Source organism: Peromyscus leucopus, chromosome 13 (assembly GCF_004664715.2).
Source record: "Peromyscus leucopus breed LL Stock chromosome 13, UCI_PerLeu_2.1, whole genome shotgun sequence".
Lineage (NCBI taxonomy): Eukaryota > Metazoa > Chordata > Mammalia > Rodentia > Cricetidae > Peromyscus > Peromyscus leucopus.
In genome coordinates, this window is record NC_051074.1 from 37732805 (window position 1) to 37744223 (window position 11419).

At 55.0% G+C, this 11419-nt stretch overlaps 1 protein-coding gene across 1 annotated transcript; it reads left to right on the forward strand.

Annotated features, from left to right (window-relative positions):
- The first annotated feature begins 4938 nt into the window (after positions 1-4938).
- Positions 4939-11419, forward strand: Ihh (Indian hedgehog signaling molecule). Its single transcript, XM_028893075.2, has 3 exons — positions 4939-5706; positions 8081-8342; positions 9940-11419. The coding sequence occupies exons 1-3, from the start codon at positions 5392-5394 to the stop codon at positions 10596-10598; spliced, it is 1236 nt and encodes a 411-aa protein (XP_028748908.1). The 5' UTR covers positions 4939-5391; the 3' UTR covers positions 10599-11419.

The window sequence follows — 11419 nt, forward strand, 5'->3', positions numbered from 1 at the left end:
TAGGCATGTACACCATGTTGCACCTACTCTCACATATGAACACATACGTGTGCTTGCGTACATATACATATATCACACACACACAACTAATGTTTGTTGTTGCTGCTGTTTTGAGACAGGGTTTCTCTGTGTGCCATGGCTATCCTAGAACTCTCTCTGTAGCCCAGGCTAGCCTTAAACTCAGAGATTGGCCTGCCTCTGCCTCCGAAGTACTAGGATTAAAGGTATGCACCACCACTGCCTGGTTTACACAACTAATTTTTTAAAAAGAAAGTTGCAGGGCCTACTAATGACCACTGCTGTCAGGGCACACAAAACCTGGCATCCTTAACTATTCCCAATAGACAGACCGTAGAAGTCAGAGGACGGCTACCGCCTCCAGTGAAGCCGCAGAGAATAAAAACAACGGACACAGAGCATCTATCCTTGATTGTTTATATTTTTCAATCCTCTCAACAACTCTTTGAGGTAGGAGTTGTTTTTTGTTCTTGTTTTTGATTTTTGGAAATAGTCTGTTGCTTTGTTGCTAGCCGGGAATTCACGGTCCTCTTGCCTCAGCTCTCCAAGTGCTGAGGTTACAGGCACGGAGCACCACGCCTGGCATTATTCTTATTTTGTGAATGAGAAAGCTGAAATTCTGAAAGGTCACACGAGCAGAAGGCACAAAGACAATGTCTTGCTCCCGCCGGTCTAGTGCTGTTTCTGCTGGGTCAGGGCTGCTGCACCCTGAGTCACTGGAGGACATTTGACTAACTGCATTCCTGGAAACTTCTGGTTGTGGCCCAGCACCACGGGGTTTAGAGCTGGATTAACCTGGCCAAATGGCAGAACTATGAGAAAAAAAATCGTATTTTAGCAGTATGGATCCTATGTAGTTCATGCATGTATATGAGTATATAGTGCACGTACGTATATATCATTATATACTATAAATATACTGTATTTCTATTATAGCATTAAAGTAAGGTTTACTAAAAATGTCAACATGGTCATTTACCAAACAGATGTTTAAGTTATTGGGTCCTATGATGCATTTTCCAATCCTTTCTCAAGACATTTTGTTGTCGTTGTTTTTTGAGACAGGGTCTCTCTACACAGCCCTGGTTGGCCTGGAATAAACTATGTAGATCAGGCTGGCCTTGAACTCACAGAGATCTGCCTGCCCCTGCCTCCTGAGTGCTGGGGTTAAAGGCATGTGTTACCATGCTGGGCCTTAAAAGCATTTTTATTAAATAGAGAGAGAGAGAGAGAGAGAGAGAGAGAGAGAGAGAGAGAGAGAGAGAGAGAGAAGGAGAAGAAGAAGAAGAAGAAGAAGAAGAAGAAGAAGAAGAAGAAGAAGAAGAAGAAGAAGAAGAAGAAGAGAGGGGGAGGGAGGGAGGAAAGAGAGACAGACAATGGGGGGAGGGAGAGAGGAGGGAAGGAGGGGAGCATTAGCCTGTGGGTTATATGGTGGTCAGAGGACAACTTGTGAGGATCTGCTCTTTCCATTCACCATGTGGGTCCAGGGAATCAAACACGGATTGTCAGGCTTGGTAGCAATTGTCTTTACCTGCTGGGCCATCTTGTCAGCCCTTCCAATGCTTTACAACCCACTTTTTCTAACTTTTGCTTCTGTAGACAAGAAAAGAAGTTGTATTTCTAAAGCAATGGATTTTCTTTGTTTTTTAAAATAGAGATGATTGAGGTCCGGTGTGAAAGAAGAGAGCCATCTTACCAGCAAGCCCCAGGCTGGGGAGTGCTGTGTGCCCTGAAGAGGCAGTCGCTGATTCTGACTCCTGAGGATGAGGTTACGATATCCCAGACCATTGGTGCCTCCAGAACGGCACATCTCAGTTCTCTAGTGTTAACGTGGCAGCTTGGTGGTGATCAGAAAAAGCATTAGGCTTTGTTTGATATCATTCAGGGACTGGCCTGATTCAGAAGCCATCCTACATCTACTAAGCAGCTAAGAACACAAGCAGCCAAACAGTTTTCTAAGTTCTTTTACATTTTTAATTCTTTATTTTTTTTTTGTATCTGGTTTTTTTTTCATGTGTGTCTATGCATCACATGTTATGCATTGCCCACAAGAGTCCGAAGACTGTGTTGGATGCCCTGAGACTGGAGTTATAGTCAGTTGTGAGCTGTGGGTGCTGGAACTCAAACCTAGGGCCTCTGCAAAAGCAGCAAGTGCTCTTGATGACTGAGCCGTCTCTTCAGCTCCAGTGATCCAAGTCCTTAAGGCCCTGTCATGAATTTAAAAAGACCCAGGTTGTAGGGTATAATGCGGTCTGCCTATGATTTCAAGGTAGAAGAGGCAAAAGGATTACCAGCTCAAGATCAGGCTAGGCTACATGGTGAGATCATGTCTCCAAACAAACAAACAAACAAAAATAAAAAACAAAAAAACCAGAGTTTCGGGTCACTTCTAGAGAACCCCACCATCTTTCTTCAGTTTTGTTTTTTGGTAATGGGGACTGAACCCAAGACTTTATGATTTCCTAACACTCTTTTCTTGAGTGAAATGGAAGCAGGTGAATATGATCATATGTTGTTGTATACATGCATGAAACTTAAAGAATAACATTTTGAAAGGATTATTTCAGACGATCTAATATCTAGCCACCTACTCACTCCTCTTTCAGACTGTAACCCTTATCCTTTTGAATATGAGTCTCTAAAGATCTGATCAGTGTCAAATAAGAACTACTTACACAGTGAGGCTGCCACTGGCCATCAGGTGTGTGTCTGCAAAGGGCTGCTCCCTTGGCTGGCTTGGGTTTCTCTGAGATGCAACCCCTCTCAGCCAGGCTGATCACTTAGGTGCAGGGATTGAAGGCATGTGCTCTTCAAGAGGCACACTGTGGAGGCTTATCTACCTGAAACCTTCTATTTGTAATAGGTGCTTTATCTAATTAGCAAAATCCACCACAATTACCTCTCTGTTCCTCTTTGCACAGGTTGCTGGTGGGTTTGTTGGTGGTTGGGCCAGTGTGTGCTGAGGATTGAACCCAGGTTCTCACACCTGCTTATGTCTACTACCAAGATACATGCTTAGCTCCATGCCTAGCCATCATTTCTTTCAATTTTACTAATGTTTACAACTTCAAGCTTTGAGAAATAAACCTGAGATCACTTAACCTGTTAGGCTAAAGTTTGAACTCAAAGAACTTGGAGTTAGGCGTGGTGGAGCAAGCCTGTAATCTTAGCACTTGAGAGGCAGAAGCAAGAGGATCAAGGTCTACATAGAGAGGTCCAGGCCAGCCAGGGCTACATAGTAAGACTTTGTCTAAGAGGTGGAGGTGGGGAGCTGGAGAATGTTTATACTCCAAAATTATCCTCTTTTCTCAGGACACAATGGTGCTTCGAGATCTGAATCTTGAGCAAGGGGTAGTGGCACCATTTAAGTTCCACTATATATAATTATAAACCCTTCACTTGGGAGGCAGAGGCAGGAGGATCAGTAGTTCAAGGTCACCCTCAACTGCACAGCAAAGGAATCAGCCTCAGCTACATGAGATCCTGTCTCAAACGAACAAAACAAATGACCTGAACTTCAATATAGATCAGCAGCACCAGTCCAATCTCCGTTAGTAGAGGAAGGCGGGCAGATGGTGTGTGTGTGTGTGTGTGTGTGTGTGTGTGTGTGTGTGTGTGTGTGTATCATAATGATTTCTCTAGCAAGTCTAAGATGGTGGTACTCGATTGTAATCCCAACACTCAGCAAGTGGAAGCAGGAGAATTCAGAACTAAAGGCTAGCCTGGACTACATAGGTGAGACTCCATCTGTAAACAAACAACAAAAGAAAGGAAGGAAGGAAGGAAGGAAGGAAGGAAGGAAGAAAAAGAAAGAAAGAAGGAAGGAAGAAAAGAAAGAAAGAAAGAAAAAAGAAGGAAGGAAGGAAGAGAGGAAAGGGACAGAGGGAGCTTGAACTTTTAAAATTCTAACTCTATTGAATTTGTGTAATATGTTGCAGCCGACAGGATTTGACATTGTGGTGGTGATTTGTGCCTCTTCTTGTTTGGGGAGCATAGATTAAGTCATTCTGTCTTTCTGAATGCCCTATTAAAGTGTACAACCCACGTTCACTTCCTCTGTGGACTCCATGCCCTCTTGCATTTGTGAAGTGGAACAGAGCGATCCCGTGCAGTGCCTGTATGCCGGTGGTTTGGGATCCTTTTGGCTTTTGTACCCAGCCCCGGCTCCTGAAGTCATTGTTGCTTGTCCCATGGCACCCAGTGACCTTCCATCTCTGCGGCTAGCCCCATTTTAGCTGTTCTGTCCTGGCCTTTCCCTTTGCAACTTCGTCCAGCTTGTTTTAACAGTGTTTCCAACTCAGAAGCCCTATTTGACCCTTGACAAGGCTGCACCCCACCCCTCACCCCAGTTTCGTACACAGCAGGTATAGGGTCGTGGGGTTTGCACCGGGTCCATACTTCTGCTCCTCCAAGCTGGGAAGAGGGCGTATTGCCTGGGCCAGGGTGGGGCACCGGGTTATGAATGGCCTCCAGCTTTTGGGTTTGCTTCTCCGCAGGGGACACCGTAGGCGGCTGTGCGGTCCCGCCACTGCCCCCCGCCCCTTGTGTCCGGCTGCGACGTGGGTTGCGGTCTCCGTGGGGGTGGCATCTCCTGTCCAGGAGGTTTGCGCCTGGCGGGCCTCCCCGGAGCCGCGAGGAACCGGGAGGCGAGACCAGGGCGGGGTGAGGCGCGTCCGGGCGAGGAGGACAAACGCAGGCAGCCGCGCAGGGGGCGCAGAGGGCAGCGGGCGGGCGGGCGGACGCGCGGCTAAGGAGCGCGCGGGACAGGGCTGGCTAGCCTAGGGGCCGCCCGCCCGAGGGGGAGGAGGCTGGGCCGCCCTTGCTGCAGGTTCGCTGTCGAGCGCGCAGGAGGCAGGGACATGGATAGGGTGCGGTCTGCGCGGGGCCCCGAGCCCGGATCTCTTCCATTTCCCCTCTCACTCGACCCCGGGCTGCGCCGCAGACGGCAGCAGCTCCCGCTCTGCCCGAGCCGCCTGACCGCCGGGCCGGGGTGCTAACCGCGGGTCCCTCCAGCCCGCCGGCCCGGCCAGCCCAGCCCAGCCCGGCGGCCCGCAGCCTCGCCGCCCGCCGCCCCCCGCCGTCGCCGCGTTGCCAAAACAAACGGGCCGGCCTATTTATTGGCGGCCGACGAGCCGGGCAGCTCAGAGTCGAGGCGCCGAGGGGGACAGCACGCCGTCACCAGCCAGGGCCCCGGGCCCCCGCCCCGCACCTGAGTCCCGCCGGCCTCGAGCCGCGCCGCGCTGCCCATGGCGCCCCCGCCTGGAGTCCCCAAGAGCCACCCAGACGCCTGAGCCCCCAAAGCTCTCCCAGGCACGAGCCCACCCATCAGCCCACCAGGCGCCCTCGCCTGCCGCTCTCCCGGGCTACCCGGCCATGTCTCCCGCCTGGCTCCGGCCCCGACTGCGGTTCTGTCTGCTCCTGCTGGTGCTGCTGCTGGTGCCCGCGGCGCGGGGTTGCGGGCCGGGCCGGGTGGTGGGCAGTCGCCGGAGGCCGCCTCGCAAACTCGTGCCGCTCGCTTACAAGCAGTTCAGCCCCAACGTGCCGGAGAAGACCCTGGGCGCCAGCGGGCGCTACGAAGGCAAGATCGCGCGCAGCTCGGAGCGCTTCAAGGAGCTCACCCCCAACTACAACCCCGACATCATCTTCAAGGACGAGGAGAACACCGGGGCCGACCGCCTCATGACCCAGGTGAGAGCGATCCGTCCTCCCAGCGCGCCATCGAAGCACTGCCACCAGCCCGGCCCTAGCCTCTCGCCTGGCACCTTTTCCCCGAGTGCCTGGCACGCCCCCCCTGGCACCTGCCCTTCATGAATCCCGGGTGTCTTTCTGCCCAAGACGGGCTGGCCGAGGGACCCCGCGGGAGTGCTGGCATCCCGGATCCCGCCCCGGTGTCTTTGAGAGGAGTTCTCTGCTGCTGCCAAGTCCCACAGCTCAGCAGGTTGGCGGGCGGCCCCTCTGCCTGAAGCTCAGGTCAGATCTGGCACTCGAAGGTACCTCGACCTGGCTGCCTCTTGCGCCTCCGGGACCACGCCATCCCTCCCGGCCTAACATTTCTCACAGCCCGACCCTGGTCATTTCAAAGCCACTTGGCACCCCTAAGGCGAGCTCGGGACATCAGGGACCCCGTGGACTTCCCTCCCCATGTGCCCTTGATCAGCTGCGCTGCCCTCTCCCGGAGCCGTGTCTTGGCTGGCTCTGGGCTTAAGGAATAGCAAGGGAAAGTTGAGTTTGGAGGCAGAGGTAGGAAAGGGAACCAGCCGAGTAAGCCCACGTGTCTGTCGCGAGGGTTGAGCGGCGCGGTTGTGGTTAAAGGGTGGGGTGCTGGAGCCTTCAGACTCGGAGACCAAGCTTGGGGGAATCTTTGAGCTTGGTGGCACGGACGAGAGGGATTGGAAATATGAGTAGGGATGCCTAGGAAGTCAGGGAGCAGAGCTGACACTAACTTATCTCTCCACGCGCGGAACAGGACCCAACTCCGCCAGACAGCGGGGTTGCACACTTCCTTCTCCAAAGCCTGGCGCGCCTTGGGAAAGACTTACGTCCCTTTCCGCTGGGGTCTACAGACCCATCCCGTATTAATAAGCTGCCCCTTTTCTAAATCTTTAGAGAGAGCGGCTAAACCACGGCCTTCAGCATGTGCCCTGGCGCCGGGGCCGGCCGGCCGGTGTCGGGGCCGAAGGTTGGCCGGTGGCCGGGCCGGGCTGGGCGCCGAGGAATGCAGATAAGGATCCGGGCCACAGGCTGGGCAATCATTGACAGCGAGCGCCCAGGCTCTGTACCAGAAGGAGGGGTAGAGGGGAAGAGTCGACGGGGAGCTGGCTAGTAAGGCAGACAGACGTACATGAGCTCTAAGGACTGGACCACAAGTATCTAGAAGGAGCTCATATCTCCCTCGGGGGGTTAGCACCCCTAAGCCAGGCTGCGCAGTGGAGAAAACTGACTAGACCTTGGATTATAGTCACTGTTGGCTCCTGGGAGGCTAAGTCCAAGGGTCTGTGGGGCCCCGAGCTCAGTGGGGCAGAGGTAAGTTGATACTTGGCGAGCCTAGCACCTCACCTCGGTGGAGGGCCCCTTCCCCGCAGGTGAGAACGCCACCCCCTTTCCTCAGTCAACTGCACAGTCCCCTGGGCGAAGGACCGGGACCCTTGGGGAGGCAGCCAGCGCTGATGATCCATGTTCCCAGGGTGCAGCTCTATTCCCACAGTGTTCAAGGAAGATCCTGAAGATTGAGAGCCAGTTTCCTGAGATCAAAGGCTAGGGTTCTTCTCCGGCCCCTTCCTAAATAGGGACAATGCACCCTGGTGGAGGTGTTGAGAGCTCCCTGGTCCCTTGCAGGGTGGGGGACTCTCTGTCCCAGTCAGATGGCCAGGATACCATGGCTCTCTGCCTGTCATATCTCCAACTAAGCGTGGGCAGGCGTAGGCTCAAAAGAAGGTCCCAACGGGAATGTTTTTGTGGCACTTGCTGGAGGGATCTAAGTGGACCTGGAATTTTCCTCCAACACACCCCCTGACCCACGCTGCTGGCCGGGTCTGCACCTGCCAGTGCTGGCAAAGCTCGGGGTCTGGTGGCCTCAGCTCTGGGGCTGCGGTGACACCTACTGGTCACCTTTGGCCTTGCATGCCTAGCAGGTCAGCCCGCAGGCAATGTGAGTGGAGCGACAGGGACTCTCTCCCTCCCTGCCGAGCGCCGGCCTTGGTGCCTAGGTAAAACCGAGAAACCGACTCTGGAAAAGCGTAGCTACATTTGTGGCGAAAGCAAACGCTAATCAGGGCAGAGGGAGCCAAGCGGAACTCTACTGACTGGAGAAGAGTCCCCTGGGGGTGCGCAACTCCGTGCGCCCTCCAGATTTGTGGCGCCACTCTGTGGCCCAGTTCCCTGGGGACTCCCGGCCGCTAGACTGGGAGAACACATTTAGAGTCCTCTATTCCTAAGGGAAAAGGGCAGAGGTCCTCCCAAGTTTTCCAAGTCCCTTGAGAGCTGTGGGAGAGTCGGCTGAAATTTCTGTTACCTGCACCCTGTGGCTCCTTTTCCCTAACTCCGAGCTCCTTCCCCTCCACAGCGCTGCAAGGACCGTCTGAACTCGCTGGCGATCTCTGTCATGAACCAGTGGCCCGGTGTGAAGCTGCGGGTGACCGAAGGCTGGGATGAAGACGGTCATCATTCAGAGGAGTCTTTACACTATGAGGGCCGTGCCGTGGATATCACCACCTCCGATCGCGACCGAAATAAGTATGGACTGCTGGCGCGCTTGGCAGTGGAGGCCGGCTTCGACTGGGTGTATTACGAGTCCAAGGCCCACGTGCATTGCTCTGTCAAGTCTGGTGAGCCGCTGCCGGGGGGCTGGGCCCGGGGCCGGGGCCGCAGGGCATGGGCAGACAGAGCAAGGCCCACGAGGGCCAAGAAGGTGAAGATGGCCTCCAGGGGATGGAGGCGGGGACCCGAGGGAAGAGGATTTCGGAGGCGGCAGCGGCGCTCCCGCAGCTGCATTGGACTGCCTGCTCCTCCCATGTCCGGTAGTGCCATGGCTGGAGCCTAGAGAGACAGGGTCTATTCCCGTGCTACTGAGAGCTGAGGTGGTGGTCCACAGCCCAGAGACTGTCACAGGAAGTGCAAGACAGAACAAGCGGAAGAGATGGAGGAAGCCAGGCTGGCAGGCACCACCGCCCTCTCCCCCATCCGGGCCCATACAGACCAAGGCGTGGTGGGGCTAGGGGCCAGAGTGTGTCCAGACATCAGTATGCCTGACCAGGAGCCCAAAGGTTCAGAACCTACCACCCAGATGCAGGTCAGGCCTCCCCCAGTGGGGCGCAGGCGTCCCCAACCTCTTCCCCAGAGCCCCCAAACTGGACATTTTGGGGTAAAGCCCAAAATAAAGTGGACTCAATAAAGTGGATTTTCCCAGATTGGCCGCCTTGTTGATCGGAACTGGCAGGCACTGGAGCCTTGCCCCCCTCATGCCCAGTCTCACTGGTGCCCCTGTGGCTTACACTTAACCCACTCATGAACGCTTCACGTGGTTCTCCTGCGGGCCTCAGCTGGCTGCGGGCTCCACCCTCTACATGGGACCATATAGTAGTTGCACTCACAGACTGGCACACTAGATCTTTTTTTGTGTGTGTAGTTTTGATCCACCTGGGTTCACACGGGTGATCCTACCAACAACCCCTGCCCACAACCTGACCCTTCCAACTGTGTGTACTTAAAATCATATCCACCTTCATCTAAAACACTGACCCAAGGTCAGCTTCCAAGTGGCCACTTCTGTTCCACGACTCCTGGCCCCAAACACTGTCCTCCATCCCACCTTCTGATGCCACTGCGTCCAGTCCCTGCATAAGTGACCAACACATGAACTGAAAACGACCATTCCTTCCCGTTAACTCGTCCCTGAGCACTCACTCTGAGGGTGTCTTAGGAGTTTGTTTTCTCCATGGGCTGGCTTTCCTCTAACGTCCATAGATTCAAATGGTCAGCTCCACCACAGCCCTTGCAACCTCGGTCTGGGAGGGCCGTTTCTTGGAAGTATTCAGTCAAGTGGTAGAGCAGGCCATCAATGCTAAGCAACCCCCCATTTCCACAAGACGGTAGCTTTCCTGGGGTCAGGCCATCAGTAGTCAATGGCTCTGCTGACCTCCAGCCTCTGGGTGCTTTACAGCAGAAGGTGACCAGATGGGGACATCACCTGGTGTTCGGGCCCCAGTGTGCTCCCCTCGCTGGCCAGGATTTGGGCTGGAGAGGAGAGGGACAGAGAACCATAATATGGGTTGGGATGGGTCAGCAGAGGCTGAGGTACAGTGATAAGGGGCGTATCTGAAAACAACAGCAGCTCCCCCCGGGCCAGGGTGGCTAGGAGAGGGGCATTGTACCTGAGAGTGTGATCACCCAGCAGTAACACCTTCATGTCCCTTCTCCCCACAGAGCACTCGGCTGCTGCCAAGACGGGTGGCTGCTTCCCTGCTGGAGCCCAGGTGCGCCTGGAGAACGGGGCACGTGTGGCCCTGTCAGCTGTGAAGCCAGGAGACCGGGTGCTGGCCATGGGGGAGGATGGGAACCCCACCTTCAGCGACGTGCTCATTTTCCTGGACCGCGAGCCAAACAGGCTGAGAGCATTCCAGGTCATCGAGACCCAGGATCCCCCACGTCGGCTGGCACTCACGCCTGCCCACCTGCTCTTTATTGCTGACAATCACACAGAACCAGCCGCCCGCTTCCGGGCCACATTTGCCAGCCACGTGCAGCCAGGCCAGTACGTGCTGGTAGCAGGGGTGCCAGGCCTACAGCCTGCTCGGGTGGCGGCTGTCTCCACCCATGTGGCCCTGGGGTCCTATGCTCCACTCACAAGGCATGGGACATTGGTGGTGGAGGATGTGGTGGCCTCCTGCTTTGCAGCTGTGGCTGATCACCACCTGGCTCAACTGGCCTTCTGGCCCTTGCGACTGTTTCCCAGCTTGGCGTGGGGCAGCTGGACCCCAAGTGAGGGGGTTCATTGGTACCCCCAGCTGCTCTACCGCCTGGGGCGTCTCTTGCTAGAAGAGAGCAGTTTTCATCCACTGGGCATGTCCGGGGCAGGAAGCTGAAAGGACTCCAACCCCTGCCCTCCTGGAACTGCTATGCTGGGTCCAAACGCCTCCTCACCAGGAAGGCTCTGACCTTGGAAGGCACCTGGCCTGAGGATACCTGTCTCCCTACTCTGTCCAGAGTGGGGGCACCATTGAGACTTGGCCAGATGGTGCTGGGTCCCATGCCTTCCTCTTGGTGTAGTGGTAGAGCTGTGAACTAAGCTGACAAGGGGTGGTAGGCTCTCTTCTCCCAGAGACCTTGAAACCTAACTAGCTCACTGCGATTCTTCACACCCCACCTCCGTGCCCAGGGAGGCCCCGTTCCATCTGTCTGTGGACGGCTTACCCCAGTGTTTCCTGGAGCCTGGGTTTGTGACTTCACTGTTGGCAACTGATCACAGTATGAAGAGAGTCTGCCCGTAGGTAGGCTTACACCTCATTCAATGCTGCTAGATTCCCTAGGAGCCAGAGGGGAGCTGGCTGGACTCACTGCCTCCCAGAACTGAGAGACCACAGCCAGCCTGGCCAGCCTGAAACATGACCTTCTCTGAAGGCCACACTCCCGCAGATACAGCCCCAGACTTTGCTGTCAATGGGCAGAGTCTCTGCTCCAGGCAATGCGACCCTAGTACCTGGCGCTGGGGGAGGAGCCTGGGTGACCTTGCCACCCCTGCCCAGGCTAAGCCCCCTTTTCTGCTGAACCACAACCCTCCCCACCCCCTCCTCCAGTCTGTCTCCCTCACCTTATTTATTTGCATGGAGGGGGAACCCATGGGAGAATTTTGGGAATGTTTTGGTCTTTCCTTTCTTTTGTAATAAAAACTATTTAAATTGTTAGA

Coding starts and splice junctions, on each gene's coding strand:
- Ihh (XM_028893075.2), top strand. CDS start 5,392: ATGTCTCCCGCCTGGCTCCGGCCCCGACTGCGGTTCTGTCTGCTCCTG. Junction 5,707..8,080: donor CCGACCGCCTCATGACCCAG/GTGAGAGCGATC, acceptor TCCCCTCCACAG/CGCTGCAAGGACCGTCTGAA. Junction 8,343..9,939: donor GCATTGCTCTGTCAAGTCTG/GTGAGCCGCTGC, acceptor TTCTCCCCACAG/AGCACTCGGCTGCTGCCAAG.